Genomic DNA, 17,392 nt, shown 5'->3' on the forward strand with positions numbered 1-17,392 from the left:
GACGATTGCTACGAGGTAGGCGGAAAAAACCAAGAGGCCGGTGCCAATTTACCAATTGGAAAAAACTCCTACCAGGCCCCCTGGGCAACCAGTGCGACCAACCAGAGGTCCATAGCAAGGTCAAGTGAGAAGCTATGTACTAAAGGGAGTGGTGGGTGGGTGACTCACGAAAATTGGCAGAGCAATGGCGGGGAGAGCTGGCACGGCCGCATTTGAGCGGCTAGACCACGCCCCCACAGTGTCTCCCAATTGGGTGCCCAGCTGGGAGGCATGGCGCACCAGTGGTGATGGCAGGGCAGGGGGCAGAACGCCCCCTGCGTGATGTGGGAATCGGCTCCCGGTCAGAACCCCTCCCCTCCGGAAGGAGGAGAGGCTTTATAACATCACCCTCTAACAGGAATGCTCATCTTCATTCCTGAAGAAGTATCCCATCTATCCAGGATATAAGAAATGATTAGAGCAGGAGTATATAACCCTCAGTTCAGTAATCTGCTCCGCTCCCCAAGACAACTTTTTCTGGCTCCACAACACCTCACCATTTTTTTTGGGGGGGGGGGAGGCGTGTTAATGCAGATACTGCCCTGGGATGAGCAGATAAGTCAGTGGCTTGATGCACATGAAAATTACTCCCTCCCTGGTCATCATACTGATCATTTGAAGAGCAGTAAGGAGCAAAAAAAAACCCTCGGTTGATCTGAATGGATGTACAGTGGTGCCTCGCAAGACGAAATTAATTCGTTCCGCGAGTTGTGTCGTTTAGCGATTTTTTCGTCTTGTGGAGCGCGGATTCGCTGGGTATTAACGGCTTTAAGAAAAAGGAAGCAAACTCGCAAGATGTTTTCGTCTTGTGAAGCAAGCCCATAGGGAAAATCGTCTTGCGAAGCAACGCAAAAAACGAAAAACCCTTTCGTCTTGCGCGTTTTTCGTCTTGCGAGGCATTCGTCTTGCGAGGTACCACTGTATGTTGTGTATGTGCATGTGAAAGTGAAAGTGAAAGAGTGGGGTGGCCATGCCCACATTTGGCCACACCCACCATTGGTATGCAGCCCCTGTGATGCTTGGGCAAAAGGAATTATTAGCTACCGTGTGTTACAGGCATATTCACTCTTACCCCCTCTTCATTTTCCATTTTCCTTTTCCAGTGGAGAGCCTAACTACATGTTGCTTTAGGTGTGTAGAGTGCAGCATCTGTGGTTTATAAACTTTCATTTTAAGTTTTCATCAAGAAATCATATAGGGAAGGGTGTGTGTGTTAATTCTTTCTGCCTGTGATCGTGTCAAAAATCCTTCTTTGCAGCGATTGCTTTAGAAAGAGAACTCCTGTTACCGCCAACAGGATCTGTTTTTATAAGGCTAGTTGCCATGTGAGGTGTAATTTTCATCTGTATTACAGCTGGGAAAGGAATGGATTATGCCTGACTGTGCATTGCAGTTCAGAATAAAACTACAGCCCATGCTTAGTATCACTGCGTGGTAAACATTTAATGTAATGTGTAGTTAGGTCCTGGATCCCTGACACCTGGAGACGCCTGAAGATGCTCACTTCTCACTGGACTGTTTGAGCTTTTTCCTTTCTTTTCCTTTCCTTTCAGTTTACATATTTATATACTACTGTGTACCTGGCTGGGAAGAGGGGAAGTTCTCTAGGAATGCAGACATCACTGTCTTATTTGTAGAAGGGTCCAGTTAACTTCAAAACTAGTAGGAACTCAAAACACCTGAGTTGGCAATTATCAATAAAAACTATCATGTAATAGTTTTCTTTATACCTTTTGGCCAGGATCCAAAAAGATGTTCCATGCGAGTGCAGGATTGAGCCACAAACGCAGCCCAAGGTTTCATTAGCTTTCCCTCCAGCATTTCCGAACTGTCAAAAGAGATAAACTACTATGTGTTGTAAAAGTTGCTTATCTATTCAGCAGCGGGAACTGCTGGAGAGAAAGTGAACAAACCCCAGACTGCTTATGCGTTTCTCCTTCATGTATTTATTTGACTTTGGGCCGAGGCATATAAAAGCTGAATTATGATGCTGTCTGTAATTACACTGAAGGAGCACTGGTGCGCATTAACAGCATATGTGTAATACCGAAAGCCTTTTTTATCACATTATGCAAGATCATACAGTATGTCTGGGGGCGAAATAGATACCTTCTTCATTAATTTTATTTTTAATTAAAGGACACCGTATTTCATTCACTTACCTTTTTATTATGTATTTCAATATTTCAACAGAAAAATTCAGATATCTTGGCAAGCGCAGAAGGTAAAGCAGTTGTTCGATTATTCAATAGAATTTCCTATGTATTGGTGGAGTTTGAGGTGCTCTTTCACACAGCTTGGATGAAGGAAATTTCACAGCTACAGTATGGTATGTTGCTTGAGCTGCAATGAATATTACTAAATATTCCTCCCATCCTGTTGGCATTGCTCACCAGCCCTGTGTACTCCCCATCCCCTCACAGTTCGTTTAATCCCCATCCGGCCTGTCGCCACCCCTACCTACCCACTATCCCCCCCTCACTCCATTGCCAAGCCATAATCCCTCACAGCTCACCTCAGACTCCCCCTCCATCATCCCCACACAGCTTGCCCTAGTCCCAAGACTGGTGCAGCCACTCCCAGGGGAGAGGGGAACGAAGAGGAGAAAGTCTTCAGTCCCCTCTGCCTTGCACTGCCACCAACAGAAGAACTGCACGCTTCCTTCTTGCCATGGTGGGTGGTGGACAAAGGGGGGCAAGACTTCCTCTCTTTGTTGTGGTAGCACCCACAACAGCAGTGGGGGGGGCACGAAGGATCGCCTCTTCCCATATGAACCTACTTGGTCCCTGAGATTATCTTCTGAGGCCCTCCTTTGTGTGCCTCCTCCTTAAGAGGTTTGGAGGATGGCAACACGAGAACAGGCCTTCTCTGCAGTGGCTTCCCATCTGTGGAATGCTCTCCTCAGGGAAGTTCGCCTGGCGCCTTCATTATACACCTTTAGGTGCCAGGCAAAAACGTTCCTTTTTAACCAGGCCTTTGGTTGATCTTATTGACGTCCAACACCCTTTTAGAATGTGGCTTTTTGGGGGTTATTGGATTACTGCTTTTGGTTTGATGTTATATGTTGTGGTCTTGTTGTGAAACACCCTCAGCCCTCCAGGTATAAGTTGAATAAATAACAATAAATAATGAAGGCTTGCGGGGGCCACTTACACTGCCTGCCTGTTCACTTGTTCTGCTGAACCACCTGCCCATTCGCCCACTCACTGGCTTCCCCCACTGTTGTCACACTGCATAGGCGACCACCCAAACTGCCGCACAAAGACTTTATCCTTGCACTTGCCAGCTTGGCTCTTGGCAACATCATGACTTTGTGTGGTAGAAAAATGGACCTAAAACTCTATGATGTCTTCCCCAAACCCCAATTTAATTTCAGCATTGCAGGTTACACTCTTGGTTCGTCATCCTGAAACTGGAAAGCTTTTGGTTAATTTTGACCCCAAGATTTTAGAGATTGTTCGAGAGACAAAATGCATGATAAAAATGGGACTAGATGTGCCCGAAGAGGCAAAGAGGATAGTTAAGATTGAAAGCCATGTTAAGGCAAACAAATTAAGCTTGGAGGTAGGTAAACGGTGATGATATATATTCTTTTCTAAATAATGTGCAATTTTGGTTAGATTTTGGCATCATGTCAGCCTGTTTTCCTTGGGTGTCAGGCCATCAGGTAGGTAGGTGGGTAGGTTGGCAGTTGGTGCCACCTAATGCCCAAGGCAGGAAATGTTCCAGAGTCAAGGTATACATGGCTGCATGACTACTGTTCTGAAATCTATTTCTGAATCAGTTTCTTTATGTCTCCAACTAATAAACACAATTGCCTAGATAATGGAAAAATAGGCATGATGATTTAGATGTGTGAATGTACCTCTTTGTCTCTTAAAAATCATAGCTGGTTTTTTTTTAGGGGGGGTGACTATAGAGAGACTTTAAAAATTAAAGATAGAGCCTGGTTGTCATGTCTATTTTGACTCTAAGCCAATAGGGCAAGGCTGACTGAAATGTGTCTTATAGAGAACACCTGCAGCCCAATTCTTAATCATATGTGTGGTTCTGTGGTGGAATACTGGCTATGGGGAGAGAAGCTTCATGTCTGAAGTTTTAAGTGAGAAAGTGTAAAATGTCCTATTTTCAGATTGTTTGAATCATCAGAGGTCAGAGCTCTTTGTCTGAGGAGAAATATCTTTCTTAATACTTGTGATACTCCTGTCAGTAAAGCCACCAAGCACATGGCACTCAGTAAATCCTCACCTATTTTTTTTCTTTGAATGGCTTGTGCTTTCAAATAGCATACACAGGAACATTAGGAAGAACTTCCTAACAGGACATACATGCTATTCAATAGTGCAACAGGCAGCCATGGACAGTAGCAGATAATTATTTATTAGAGGTTTTTAAGCAGAGGATGAGACATAACTGGATTTGCTGTATTGGCAGAAAGTTGAACCAAACGTCTCTTTGAAGTACCTTCTAACTCTTCCAAAATTTGGCTGGGGGCTTTGGGATATTCTACTGCACAGTCACATTGTAAAGTCTGTTAAAATTCATTAAGCTATTGAATATTTGTTTTAAATCTCAGAATATTCTACACTGCTATGAAAATTTGTGTCAAGAAGTACCAACTGTCTTTGTCAATTTGATGGCACCCAAAATGAAGAAGGTGAGTTGTGGCTGGTAGCATAGAAGGCATGTAGGGCAGCAGTAGGTAGAGCCCATTTCTTCTCGTTTTGACCTATCCTCCTCTCTGCTGAGTTCTACAAAGGTGGCATGGAGACTGTACAAATCCAGGACTTTATACCAATCCACAGGGGATCTATTGCAGATTTTGATTTGAAAAATATATATAGATATTGTAGAATTAGATAAAAGGAGAGAATAGAGAAACTAATGATGATTCCATGTTTGTGAGTTTAAGAATAAATTTACTAGGATTGGAGAAAATGTTTATGATTATTATATTTAAGTTTATACAGTATAATCTATAAAGAAAGGCTTAGTGAAATACTTAACTATATTACGATTTGTTAGGGACGCGGGTGGCGCTGTGGGTTAAACCACAGAGCCTAGGACTTGTCGATCAGAAGGTCGGCGGTTCGAATCCCCGTGACGGGGTGAGCTCCTGTTGCTCGGTCCCTGCTCCTGCCAACCTAGCAGTTCGAAAGCACTTCAAAGTGCAAGTAGGTAAATAGGTACCGCTCCGGCGGGAAGGTAAACGGCATTTCCGTGCGCTGCTCTGGTTCGCCAGAAGCGGCTTAGTCATGCTGGCCACATGACCCGGAAGCTGTACGCTGGCTCCCTTGGCCAATAAAGCGAGATAAGTGCCACAACCCCAGAGTCTGTCACGACTGGACCTAATGGTCAGGGGTCCTTTACCTTTTCCTTTTATAGCATTCACAATAAATGCCTATTTTTCCTGTCTTTGTCTTTTTTCCTACTTTCTGTAGGTAGAATCTGTGCTGAGGCAAGGGCTTACCATTTTAACCTGGTCATCTTTGACTTTAGATAGCTTCTTCCAAGAAGTTGATGAAGTCATAAAAATGTTTAATCAGCTTTTGAAGAAGGTAAACCTGATTTTGAACATGTGTTCAACAGATTTTTGTTGTTGTTTTATTGCTGATATTGCACCATCAGCTTGGGATGTATGGAGTGCTAGGGGAAGAGTAGTACCTCTGGTATGGGACACATTGTGTTCCTTCTGGGGTAGTTTGTCCACCTTTGGTCCCAACCCTGCACTCAGCTCTCACCTGTGGCTTCTAGAAGCTATCAGCATGTGACTGCGGCCAAAGCCTAGCAATGGCTTTGACTGGCCAGCTAAACCAGGTGAGGGTAGCCAATGGGTCTCAAACCCTTAGTGAGTTAGGGACTTCCCCTGCATGTGAAGATAAGGGCAAAGCAGGGGTGGGGGCTCAAATCTGGTGGGCATGTGAAACTAGTTGTGTGGATTTGAATCATAACCCTTGTACTTTAACTTCATTGATGCTTTGGGGTGAGTTAGGTTTTTGCCCCTCAAAATCAAAATCTATGGGATTCCTGAAATAATACTGTTGTGGAAACCCTTGAAAGACATTGGCATGTTATTAACTACCTTTTTTTCTTAACAGATTAATGACTTAAGCGAAATGCAGATTGATTTAACAATGAAAGATATGGCAAATACCCTATTACTTATACTACCAGAAAGTCCAACAAAAGTGGAGGATTTACTTGCACGCAATGAGGTAACCACAATTTAAAAAAATTAATGGAACAAATATATTTCCAAATAGACATTTTTATTTGTCACTTTGATTGATTGTGTGTGCGATCATGCAACATTACTGATTAGTTCTCATACCCTCCTTTGCCTCTCACCTCACCTGACCATCAATGCTACTACTTTATACATGAGTAGACCAGAATCCTGTTCCAAAGTAGATATCAGTTACATAGACTTGAACTAAAAGATTCTTCTTGTTATTTTCTTGAAGCAACATTCTGCACCTTCCATTTGTCCTCTTCCTTTATTTTTTATTCTTAATAAATTTCATTAAAAATTGGTTGCTGGTGTATTGAGGCTCTTGGGTAGCTTTGTGCCAAAACTCTCAGTGCCTTGTCACTTGGTTCAAGCTACATGGTTGCATGAGCTGGATTTGAATGAAAAAAGTAAACTACACTGGTTTCTGGGGAGAGACAGATGAGCTGGATGCTGTGCTCTGCTTCCCTTGAACTAAGCCACACCCACACTGGCAAAGTGATCTCAGGTCTCAGGTTAACCCTTTTAGGCATGCAAGTGTGAGTCAATAACTGTATATTACAACATGAGATACCTGTTAAGGCAGAGGAGAGGGAAGACTTGTAGGATTTTGTTGGCATCCACAGCAATATCAAACTTGTCCATTCACCTGGGCTGCTAATTTGCCTTGGAACCATGTTCCTATAGTTTGGAAACTTCAGGTTTAAGAAGTAAAATTATGGCAAAATCTGTCTTAGGTGTGTGTTTTACATATTACCTGAGTGAAGCAACAGATGTCTTGGTTGTCTAGGATTGATCTTCGTATTGGGTTCAGCAACTGCGTAGATTCCTGTAAGGTGGGAAACCTTCACAGTTGCCATAGGAACTCAGTCCTTATATGATATTTTTTGAAGAATATGATCTTTTTGAATAATAATATCTAATAAGACTGATGGTTCAGACTTTAAGGCCAGATTATTTGTTCTGGTTTAAAGCACTTCATATTCTGATAATATGAAAATACTGGTAGTGGTAAATATAAGATTATTGCTTTTGAATCTTCAGAAGTGATATGTGTAAATCAAAGTTAAAATGTGTCACTTTTTGTAACAATAAGTACTGTAATTAAATACATTTCAAAATAAGTTTTCATTTGTGATATATTATTGGTATTAACTAATGGAATTTCCACCTTGGCCAAGTGTTCTGATCCCCCCCTCCTGCCAGTATTGTAAACATTATTCCTGTATATCATGAACAGGTATGCACCAAGGAATGGGCTGAAATATTAAACAACAGAAGCAGACACATAGAAGATGCCGTGCAAGAACTGATATCTATATTTGAGCATATTTACGAAGTTAAGCGTACTAAAAAACCATCTGTGAGAAAATTTCAAGCACAAGGTATTTTTTTATATCCCTGTGTGAAATGTTCAAAAAACCCCAAGTAGTTACATTATTTATGCACATTTTCTTTTCTCTTTCTCCATGAGGTGTGTGTGTTCTTTGTCCAAGATTAGATAAATATATAAGATTCCTTAATATCAATGATTATAAGAAGGTTGTTTTTTTAATGCTTCAAAGGTGACATTCATTTATTTATTCAAAAGCATTTCTAACCTGCTCCAAATTTAAAAATCTGTATGCAGTATACAAAAATACTACATAAAAACAGCAGAACAGTATTGTAAAAGTAGTGATACAAATATAAAAAATAATATTTAAAAAACAGATATCATTTCTGGGGCATGTTCCACAGGAGCTTCCATCCCTTGCACTCCCTTGCTCTGCCAATATCCTGTACACTATTGTTATTGTTCCTCGTTACATCTTTCTGCCACCCCACCCAATTCAGCCTGCCTGCCTGCCTTCCTGGTTCATCACACCAGCAGTGACTGGTAGATTTGTGATCTGTTAGGAGCCTGCTTCTTTATCCAGGCTGGAGCTCAAATAGGCATTTTGCAATGCAATCCTCAGTACACTTCTTCCTATTCAGTGCCTGACTTGAGACCAGCTGTTCTCAAGTGGGCACTGGGGTCTTCACAAAGATCATGGTGACTGTTGTGGCTTATCCACAGCAGGTAGGGATACATTTGTACCCTTACTTAGACAACATCGTGATCTGGTCATCATCATTCCTTCATTTGGTGTATTGAGACCGGAGGACTATGGGTTTTTCATGAATGCAACAGAGAGTCAGGTGATACCAACACATCACGTACAATACCTGGGTGCCTTGCTAGACACAAGTCTGGAGACTTCAGTGCATGCTGCCGAGAACCGATGGTACAGGGTGCATGGAGTCTGTCATAAGTCAAAGCTTAAATTGGTTAGAACTTTAGTTAGCAAGACTGGCATTGTAGCACTCTGTACCATGGATGAAGCTTCATATGTGATGATAAGACTGGACTATGCCACCACAAAGGCACATATCATTCATTGGGGTATGAAATCTCGTGCACTGCAGTCAGAAGTGACATTGCTTCTAGTACAGGCAGAGAAGAATTTAAGATCTTTGGTAGCAGAAATATGTGCATTGGGTAGACAACTTGAAAGCTGATTGGTTCGATAATCAAAATCAGCAGGAGCCACTGGGAGAGTTCTCTATTCTTTCTGAAGGGTAGGTTGCCTAGAATGGTTTTGTTCCGAGAGAGGGGCTTGAGCCTTGCAAAGTATCGTTATAGGTTTGTGGGGTGCCTGGACCCCACTTCTAATTCCTGGGTGTAATACACTGACTTTAGCATGTTAAAAATACAAGCCAGGAGCCAGCCTTGTGATGGCCACTAAAGATGACTTGATAGCTGTGACAAAAGGAGTGGCTCTGTGCCAGAAGGCAAATGAGAGGGGCCCCTCGCTCAACTCATAATTAGTTAGAAATACAAAACTTCTGAAGTAGAGTTTTAGAGTTTTGCTGGGCTGGAGGGAAGAGGCAGCATGCAAAATATTGCCAGCTGCAGAGGTTCAGAGAACCATGGTGGATTTCTTTTTGAATTCAGGGCTGTGCTTAGGGAGGAAACAAGACCCTCTTTGAGTGTAATACCTTAAACCCCACCACAGTAGATTCAGGTTATATAGATGTGTGTAAATAAACCATACATTGTAAAGACACTACAGTCTCAGCTGTGCCTTATTTCCAAAGTTAAACATGAACCCCGAGTAAGCAACCATAACCCCTGGAATCTTGCACAGCTCTGAAGAGTGTTGTGGTGTGCAACTTTATTGCCATTCCAATAGCATCCAGTGACGGTATAAATCTCAGGCTAGACTGTACCCATTTATGCAGAAGGTCTCCAAGGTGAACAGTCTCTGGAATATTAGAGCAGTATAGGTAAGGGAAATTGGCAAATCGGATCCATTACTTTGGGATAATGTTTGGTGCCAAGGGCTGGCTCAGCTGCAGTGTTGCACAAAGTGGGGCTGAGCGTGAACCATGTCTGCTATTCACCTGATGAAGAATTGGGGTGAATGTGGCCTGCCTGCCTCCCATGTTGTTCCTACCCAGTTTTTGTCTGACCTGTATATGATTGAATTAACATTTGTGGAGGGGTTTATATACATAGGGCTTGACCTACATGACCTATTAACCTCAGTTTTGTAGCGTATTGGTTGCAGGGATGAGGCCTATATGTTTTGGGCTTTACGTATGCAAAATCTTATGGAAAAAGTAGGTCTTAGTGCATGAATAGCTGACAATAATCCTTTCCCTTTCATCGTATGTACAGTGTTTGGTATGAACTTCTGCACAGGACTATCAGTTGAATGAACTATATTAAATTTATTTTATATCTTATTTTCAATAGAAGGGAAGCATGTAGCATTTGGAAGTTCATCAGACGAGAAGACCTCTGCGTCTTCAGGTATCCTTAGTAGTGAAGACGCTGAGGACAGTGAGAAGGAAGATGAGTTTAAAAAGGTATTCCATTGCAAATGAGTAACCGGATATATAGTGCAGGACGCACATTACTGAAACTGAACAGAAAATTATTTGCAAAGCTATTACACAAGTTGTACAGACAATTTTCAAATGTTATTTAGCTTTTCCTCCCCTTTCCATTCTTTTGGGGGTACTTAGAAGTGAGAGTGGGATTGCAGTCTTTTGTCCTGAACTATGGGAATGGCCATCACTGAGGTCAAGCAAGGGCAAGTTCAGTAGTCCCAGGGTTTGGGGCAGATAGAAGGGCAAAGCAGGATCTGTACCATGAAGAAGGATCAAGGTGTGAGTTTCCTGGTCTGGTGCTTTACTGGACGTAAGAAGATTCTAAGTCAAATCTCATTTTGTCTCACAAGAATCCCCTGTGACCAACTCAGTAATAACTAGATAACTGATCTATTGGTTTGAAGAAACAAAGAGAAGAGAGATAAAGTGTTGGCTGTTTTCTGGGATATATTTAACAGGAACACATTCTTCTTAATTGTAGGAGTGCAAAGAAGTAGTTGCATATTTTAGTCATCAGTTGCTGGACAGCCTACAGAAAGCTACTCGATTATCCTTGGATGCCCTTAAAAAGCGAATATTTGTTTCAAGGTACGTGGTAAAAGTTGGGACGCGGGTGGCACTGTGGGTTAAAGCACAGAGCCTAGGACTTGCCGATCAGAAGGTCGGCAGTTCAAATCCCCGCGACGGGGTGTGCGCCTGTTGCTCGGTCCCAGCTCCTGCCAACCTAGCAGTTCAAAGCATGTCAAAGTACAAGTAGATAAATAGGTACCACTCCTTCGGGAAGGTAAACGGCATTTCCGTGCGCTGCTCTGGTTTGCCAGAAGCGGCTTAGTCATGCTGGCCACATGACCCAGAAGCTGTACGCCGGCTCCCTCGGCCAATAAAGCGAGATGAGTGCCACAACCCCAGAGTTGGCCACGACTGGACTTAATGGTCAGGGGTCCCTTTACCTTTACCTACGTGGTAAAAGAGGCTTTGGGTGGTGAAGAAAATTCCACACAGGTTGTAATGGCTGCTCACTAAACACAATAAATTGAACTGAACTGAACAGGTTGTCTTCTCAAATCTTGAAGTGGATTTTCTTTCCTCGCAAGACTCAGTCCTATTCCTTCACAACTCTCGAAATGCTAGTACTTTTTTGCCACTGGCATAAGAAAACAAACACAGCAATTGACCAGACTTTCCCTGTCTTGGAAGAGCTTCCTCCTCTTCCTCCCTTCCTCTCTTCAACCTCCCCCTTGCTGCCCCACAGAACCCTCTTGGTGTGTCCTCTGTTCTGTTTTCTTCCTCCCCCCCCCATTTCAGCATTTTGCAGTGGCATATCAATAAAATATTTCCTGTTTCTTTTTCAGCTCCAGCTCATTTGGACGGCCACCCTATTTACCTCAGACAGCAACTACTAAACCCGAAGATGTTATTACATTTCTAAAAGCTGAAGTGCACTTAGCTATTCCAAATGTTGTAAGTGATTTATGCAATCAAGAAGGCGAGCTCCTTAATTTCTTCTGATTATCTTAACTTTTGCAGTGCTGTTCAATAAATTTCTTGAAGATTTGGATGAAGTAGTGTACAACTCACATACAAAATCTAGAGATGATTTTAAATTTTTAAATTTTTTAAATGAGAATACCCAGAGCTTCTTGCTGAGAAATCACAAGCTTATGGGCTGCTGATGGCAAATGCTTGCCAAACTGTGTTTGGGTTTAAGAGAGTTACATTTGGGTTTAAGACATTGTGTTTAATGGGAAGCATTTATGTGTTCTACATAGGTAATGGTGCCTAGTTTGGATGATATCCAGCAAGCCATCAACCGCATGATTCAGTTGACACTGGATGTAAGCCGTGGAGTGGCACACTGGGGACAGCTGCACCACCCTCCAAGATCCAGTACCACACTGGAAAGCAATGTTGTTGCATCACCCAGCTTAATAGGAGGGAAAGCGAGAAAAGAAGAAAGTAAGTTAGTAGCCTCTGCTCCTCTTTTCCATTACAAAGTGCCATTGCTTCCAAAATTTCAAAACTGTTCTTTAATGCTACACTTAACCCAGCCTACTTCCAGCTGGGCATTTATACTGTGAAATGCCCAATTTTTAAGTGACATGTACATGGTGTTGTGGATAAAACACCCCCTTTCATGTATTACCTGTTCAACTTCTGATTCTCGGGTCTAGGGTCCTGTGCACCCCAGAGGATCCTGCACAGGCCAGGGGACCCAAATGACCCCCCAAAACAACCCAGTAGCACCATGGAAAAGCAGCAGTGGCGCCATCAGCAACTGAGACTTTAGCTTCCCACCACTTTAATTTTTAAAAAGTCTGACCCCAGCAATGAGCAAGGCCAACTAGATACCACCTCTTGGGTTGCGGAGCCAGTGAGAGCAGAAAGGGTGTGTTCTGAGGGGACTTGGCGCATCCTCTGGCTATGGTGCTGCTTTTTGCCCCATGAACCCGAACATACCTTAGAGAGTTGTCTAGCGCAACTTACATTTGCTGTGTTTTCGTGTGGCCAAAACCCTTGTTTTTACGGGCCTGCTTGCCAGCCAGCGAGGGAAGAAGGGAAAAGTGTATATCTAAAGAGAGGATATTTGGACCATTATCCTAAACAAATGTATTCAGGTCCTCTCTCATCCTTATTGTACATTGACTATATTGCAAGCCCCCTTGATATCGTTGATATATATTCCAGATAAAGAAATAAGCCTCGGCGAGTGCCAGAGGGATTAACAAAAAACACAAGTAGTCTTTATTTCTCAGAAATACATAAGTAAGTATAATAGATTCTGAGAGCACAATCCAGGAAATGTAAAGTAGTAACCCGGTCTATTAAATAAAAAAAATAAAAAAATTGTTAAATCTCAGTGAATTTTTTTTAATGGATTATGCTCAATAAGAAATACATATTCATTAGTGTAGATTTCTGCTGTTTATGTTTTTGCTCTGCTTTGATATATGGAAGGGGAGTGTAAAGAGAGGCTACAGAATTTATGTTGTTAACCATATTTCTCAGAAACACCAGAAGAGACATATCCTGCAAGAAAGTTGAGAAATTTCTATCCAGGGGTGGCAGAACACAAAGATATTTCCAAGTTAGTTGTGCTTCTGTCCTCATCTGTAAACTCTGTACGGAAAGCAGCTAGTGAAGCGCTGCAAGACTTTCAAAAATATAAAGCTCTGTGGACAGAAGACAGAGATGCGAAAGTTCAGGTAAACTGAATTCTGAGCCTTCGTTGTGATTTTAAGCAGCACATTTCTTTTTATTCAACTTGGTTCATGGTTCAAAATCTAGTGCACAGAGTCTCTTAAATATCAGTGTCCCCTTGGTGCAGACGACCTGGACTCACACGAATCCCCTCAAATCCTACCCCATTCATATAACTGCATTCACAGTTTTTACCAGAAAGCAGAAGGAAAAAAGTTTGCTTGAGGAGCCGAATATAAGTGCTGTATTGTATTTGTGGGCTGAAAACTGAAGTGCAGGGCTGTTCCCACTGTGAATCTTGACTTTAAGCGGGTGGAATAGGCTCCTGGGTTATTCTGGTAGTTGGTAGGTGGCAACATCCATGGAGAGCAGGATTTAGAGTGGGGGACTCAATGCAGGCCAGCACAATGTGTCCTGGGCAAGCTGCTATTTGCAGCTCTGATGTAGCTGCTATATGCATGTGTCGCACTCCTTATGTAGCCTTTGAAGTAACACTACAATGCTGAATACTGTTTTAACAGAATAAAATAATTCATGTTAATAATCTGTTCCAACTGCTTACAGCAATTTTTGGCCAGTAACCCGTCTCTGACTGAGATCAGGTCAGAGATTCTTCATTACGCTACCTTTGAACAAGAGATAGAAGATTTAAAACCTACAATTTCTGTTGGCCCCATTGAACTGAATACAGGTATGAAAACCATTTTCTTTATGTGCAATGTGCAGGAAAATAAATTGTCACTTTGGGGGCAACAAGTTATTTGCTTTTCTGAGCAGCGTTTGGAATAGCTGTGTCAATTGTAAGTTCATCTTGCAATCTTGAATTGATCTTTTCCTGTTGTTTCTAGGTCTTCAGATTGTCTTTTGTCCATCCTAGAGAAATGCCTTAATACTTTTTTTTTTTTTACAGCCATAGCACTGAGTTGAAATTTTGTTATAGCAACACAAATCTGGCATTTGTGGAAATTTTACTTTGAACTACAATTATTAGGCAGACAAAAGATCATGCCATAGCCCAGTAACCAACCATATTATGTTAGGAAATAACCCACTCATCTCTAAAGTCCAATACAGAAGTTATTACAGTGGTATCTCGGGTTACATATGCTTCAGGTTACATATGCTTCAGGTTACAGACTCCGCTAACCCAGAAATAGTACCTTGGGTTAAGAACTTTGCTTCAGGATGAGAACAGAAATCACGTGGCGGCAGCAGCGCGGCGGCAGCAGCAGGAGGCCCCCTTAGCTAAAGTGGTGCTTCAGGTTAAGAACAGTTTCAGGTTAAGAACAGACCTCTGGAACGAATTAAGTACTTAACCCGAGGTACCACTGTATCTGTGAACTGTGTTCTGTGAACATATGGAGAGGCTGGGGAGCTCTGAGCAGCCCTGACAGCTCCATGCGACGGAGACCTCCAGTTGAGGATGGAAGAATCTATGCACAATCAGCTGAACGTTCTTAGGTTTCCTCTTCATACTGTCTGTCCAATGTCTGAAGGTGGAGGTGTGCAGGGCCAGGACAGGCAGCCCTAATGTGCCGCTTTGCACATTCTTGGAACATGTGATGGATAACCTCTGTGCACTGCTAGGTCTTCTCTTGATTCTTCAGTTCTAGCCCTGTTATAGGAAATAATTACACAGTGGAAACATCCCCTCCCCCCATGACTACATTTATTGGCTCTAATTGTTACATAACTCCAATTAGATACTTGACATCAGGGGGCTCTGTTAAGGAGATACAAAGGGAGACTAAAGCATGAAGATGTAATAACATATATTATTTTACTAACTATAACCAAAATCTAAAGAAGCAGGGCTTTGATCATCTAGCACAAATTAAACAGGAAAGACTCATTAAGTTTCTGCTTAAGGATTTGAGATTCTGCTGCATCCTATAGACCCATGCCTGAAGGATGCACAGCCTTCATTTTAAAGAGACTCCTCTGAAAGCTGTTGGTTAGGAAATACAAATCCAAAGTCCCTTTGGCATGCAAAACTACTTGCAGAAAAATTTTTGGGTCACAGCCTAAAGGATGTAATTTTGCTGACTAGGCTGTTTTGTTTTAAACTTGTTTGTGCAATTTCCTTTCAGTGTGTGACATGCAAAAAGGTAGTTGCTTTCTGTGTACAGTATGATCTAGAGACTGTAATTTTTCCATAGGACCAATGAAATTGGCGCTCTCAATTGAAGCTAAAGCATGGAAAATGTTACTCTGCCGCTATTTAAATGAGGAGTACAAGAAGAAAATGCAAGACATGATAACATTTATAGCAGAATATTTGAAAAAACTATCTCGACCAATTCGAGATTTAGATGATGTCAGATTTGCTATGGAAGCTCTGGCTCATATACGAGACAAGGAAATAGAAATGGATATGACTATGGGGCCCATTGAAGTAAGTTAAAAAAAGAGTTGGGGTTGGCATTGCTTTTTTGACTATATGAATTGTGAGGCATCCTGTTCTTTGCTTTGTTTCTTTTCAGGAAGCTTATACAATTTTAAATAGATTTGAAGTTGAAGTGACAAAAGAGGAATCAGAAGGAGTTGATACATTACGGTACTCTTTCATAAAGCTGCAAAGCAAAGCTGTAAGTATATGAAACATACACCCTTTATACGAGAATTAATTAATGGCCTTCATTAAAGTTCATTAGTATCAGCTTAGAGTGTATAAGGTCATCTGGCCTGTGCTCCAAGATCAACAATCCTGCTTTATGGATCTCAATGGTGCTTCTGGACTGGAGATTTGTGTTCCTCAATTGTTTGTTTTAAGATCCTTGTGGCCCCTTCCAACTCCACAATTCTATGATTCTAATAGCCGTGTTTCACATTTCTTTCCAAACCAAGTTACCTCTTCTGGCTCATGGCTGCAAGATGCATATCCCCTCCCTTTATGATCTTATAGGACTTTTCACTTAAACTTGAACTTTTGCTCCTCATCCATGCACCCATGACAGTAGCACTCGCTCAGCGTGGTAGACATTTGCTTTCCGACTTCCTGGTCACTGCCACTTCTGGGGAGGGGAGAAGTAATAGGGAAGACAGTGTGGGAGGGACACAATGGTGGGGGCACCAGGTGGGTTCCACCAGTGTGCTCCACTGGCTAAGCTGCTTCTGGCCCATGACGCTCTCAAAATCTTCTTTCTACAGACCTGGTTGTTTTTTAGTTCTGTGTAATTCTTCTGCTCCATGTATTTTGGAATCCTTCCGAAGAGGCAACTTGTAAGCCAGTTTATTTCTACCTCATACTGACATTTGCTGTCTGAGTCCTAGAGTTGGAGGGCAGCCCATTCATGTTTGAATAGATAAAGTTGAAACTGTACGGGTGCTATTTTCTTGGAGTTTTTGAACATCCATTTATATTGCAGGCCAGTGTTCAAGATGAGCTGATTCAAGTGCAGCCCAAGTTTAAGAGCCAGCTACTGGAGGCTGTTGAGGTTTTCCGTGAGGATGTGTCGAGCTATGAAACAGCATATGAAATGGTAATTTATTTGAACAGTTTGCAGAGAACACACATACATATATATCTCACACTATACATATGTAAACTGTCTCATCTAACTTTGTATTGTGTTGAGCAAAGCAAAGCAAAGCAAAGCAAAGCACTATGATTAAGAAAAAGCAAGTGGTTTGAAAAAATAAATTTAGGTCATATATGGTTTTAGCAGAAATTATAACATCCAGTCAAAAACAATTCTGCTGTTCTGTTTTAGAATATGTATTATAGGCAGTCTAATACATGAAGGCCTATAACATATGATGGACAGGTCAGTCTGTTTGCAGCCTATATCAGTTTTGCATGCCTTTATTAATAAATTAATAAACTTCTCTCCTTTTCCTACATTCATCTGCAGGTGTTTCTTTTAAAAAAATGCATTAAAATCATATTGGGATATAAATAAATTCCAAAAATACGGATTTAAATGTATATTTTATCGCAACATGTGCATCTCTAAGTTTATTTTATTTTACAGCTATTTATTTTTAATGTATTGAAGTATTTTTTTT

At 41.7% G+C, this 17,392-nt stretch overlaps 1 protein-coding gene across 3 annotated transcripts in view; it reads left to right on the forward strand.

The window, feature by feature from the left end:
• Positions 1 to 17,392, forward strand: part of DNAH8 (dynein axonemal heavy chain 8) — a 125,952-nt gene that overhangs the window by 24,361 nt on the left and 84,199 nt on the right. For all 3 annotated transcript variants that reach the window (XM_083604432.1, XM_083604434.1, XM_083604433.1), the window contains 15 exons: positions 2,233 to 2,368; positions 3,416 to 3,603; positions 4,616 to 4,696; positions 5,481 to 5,597; positions 6,138 to 6,254; positions 7,509 to 7,653; positions 10,050 to 10,162; positions 10,668 to 10,774; positions 11,539 to 11,647; positions 11,956 to 12,142; positions 13,193 to 13,389; positions 13,949 to 14,075; positions 15,544 to 15,779; positions 15,868 to 15,972; positions 16,753 to 16,866. In XM_083604432.1, coding sequence (XP_083460558.1) covers positions 2,233 to 2,368; positions 3,416 to 3,603; positions 4,616 to 4,696; positions 5,481 to 5,597; positions 6,138 to 6,254; positions 7,509 to 7,653; positions 10,050 to 10,162; positions 10,668 to 10,774; positions 11,539 to 11,647; positions 11,956 to 12,142; positions 13,193 to 13,389; positions 13,949 to 14,075; positions 15,544 to 15,779; positions 15,868 to 15,972; positions 16,753 to 16,866 — 2,079 coding nt within the window. The remainder of the gene's footprint in view (positions 1 to 2,232; positions 2,369 to 3,415; positions 3,604 to 4,615; positions 4,697 to 5,480; positions 5,598 to 6,137; positions 6,255 to 7,508; positions 7,654 to 10,049; positions 10,163 to 10,667; positions 10,775 to 11,538; positions 11,648 to 11,955; positions 12,143 to 13,192; positions 13,390 to 13,948; positions 14,076 to 15,543; positions 15,780 to 15,867; positions 15,973 to 16,752; positions 16,867 to 17,392) is intronic.

This window comes from Podarcis filfolensis (genome assembly GCF_964270895.1).
Source record: "Podarcis filfolensis genome assembly, chromosome: 3".
NCBI classification, from domain to species: Eukaryota; Metazoa; Chordata; class Lepidosauria; order Squamata; family Lacertidae; genus Podarcis; species Podarcis filfolensis.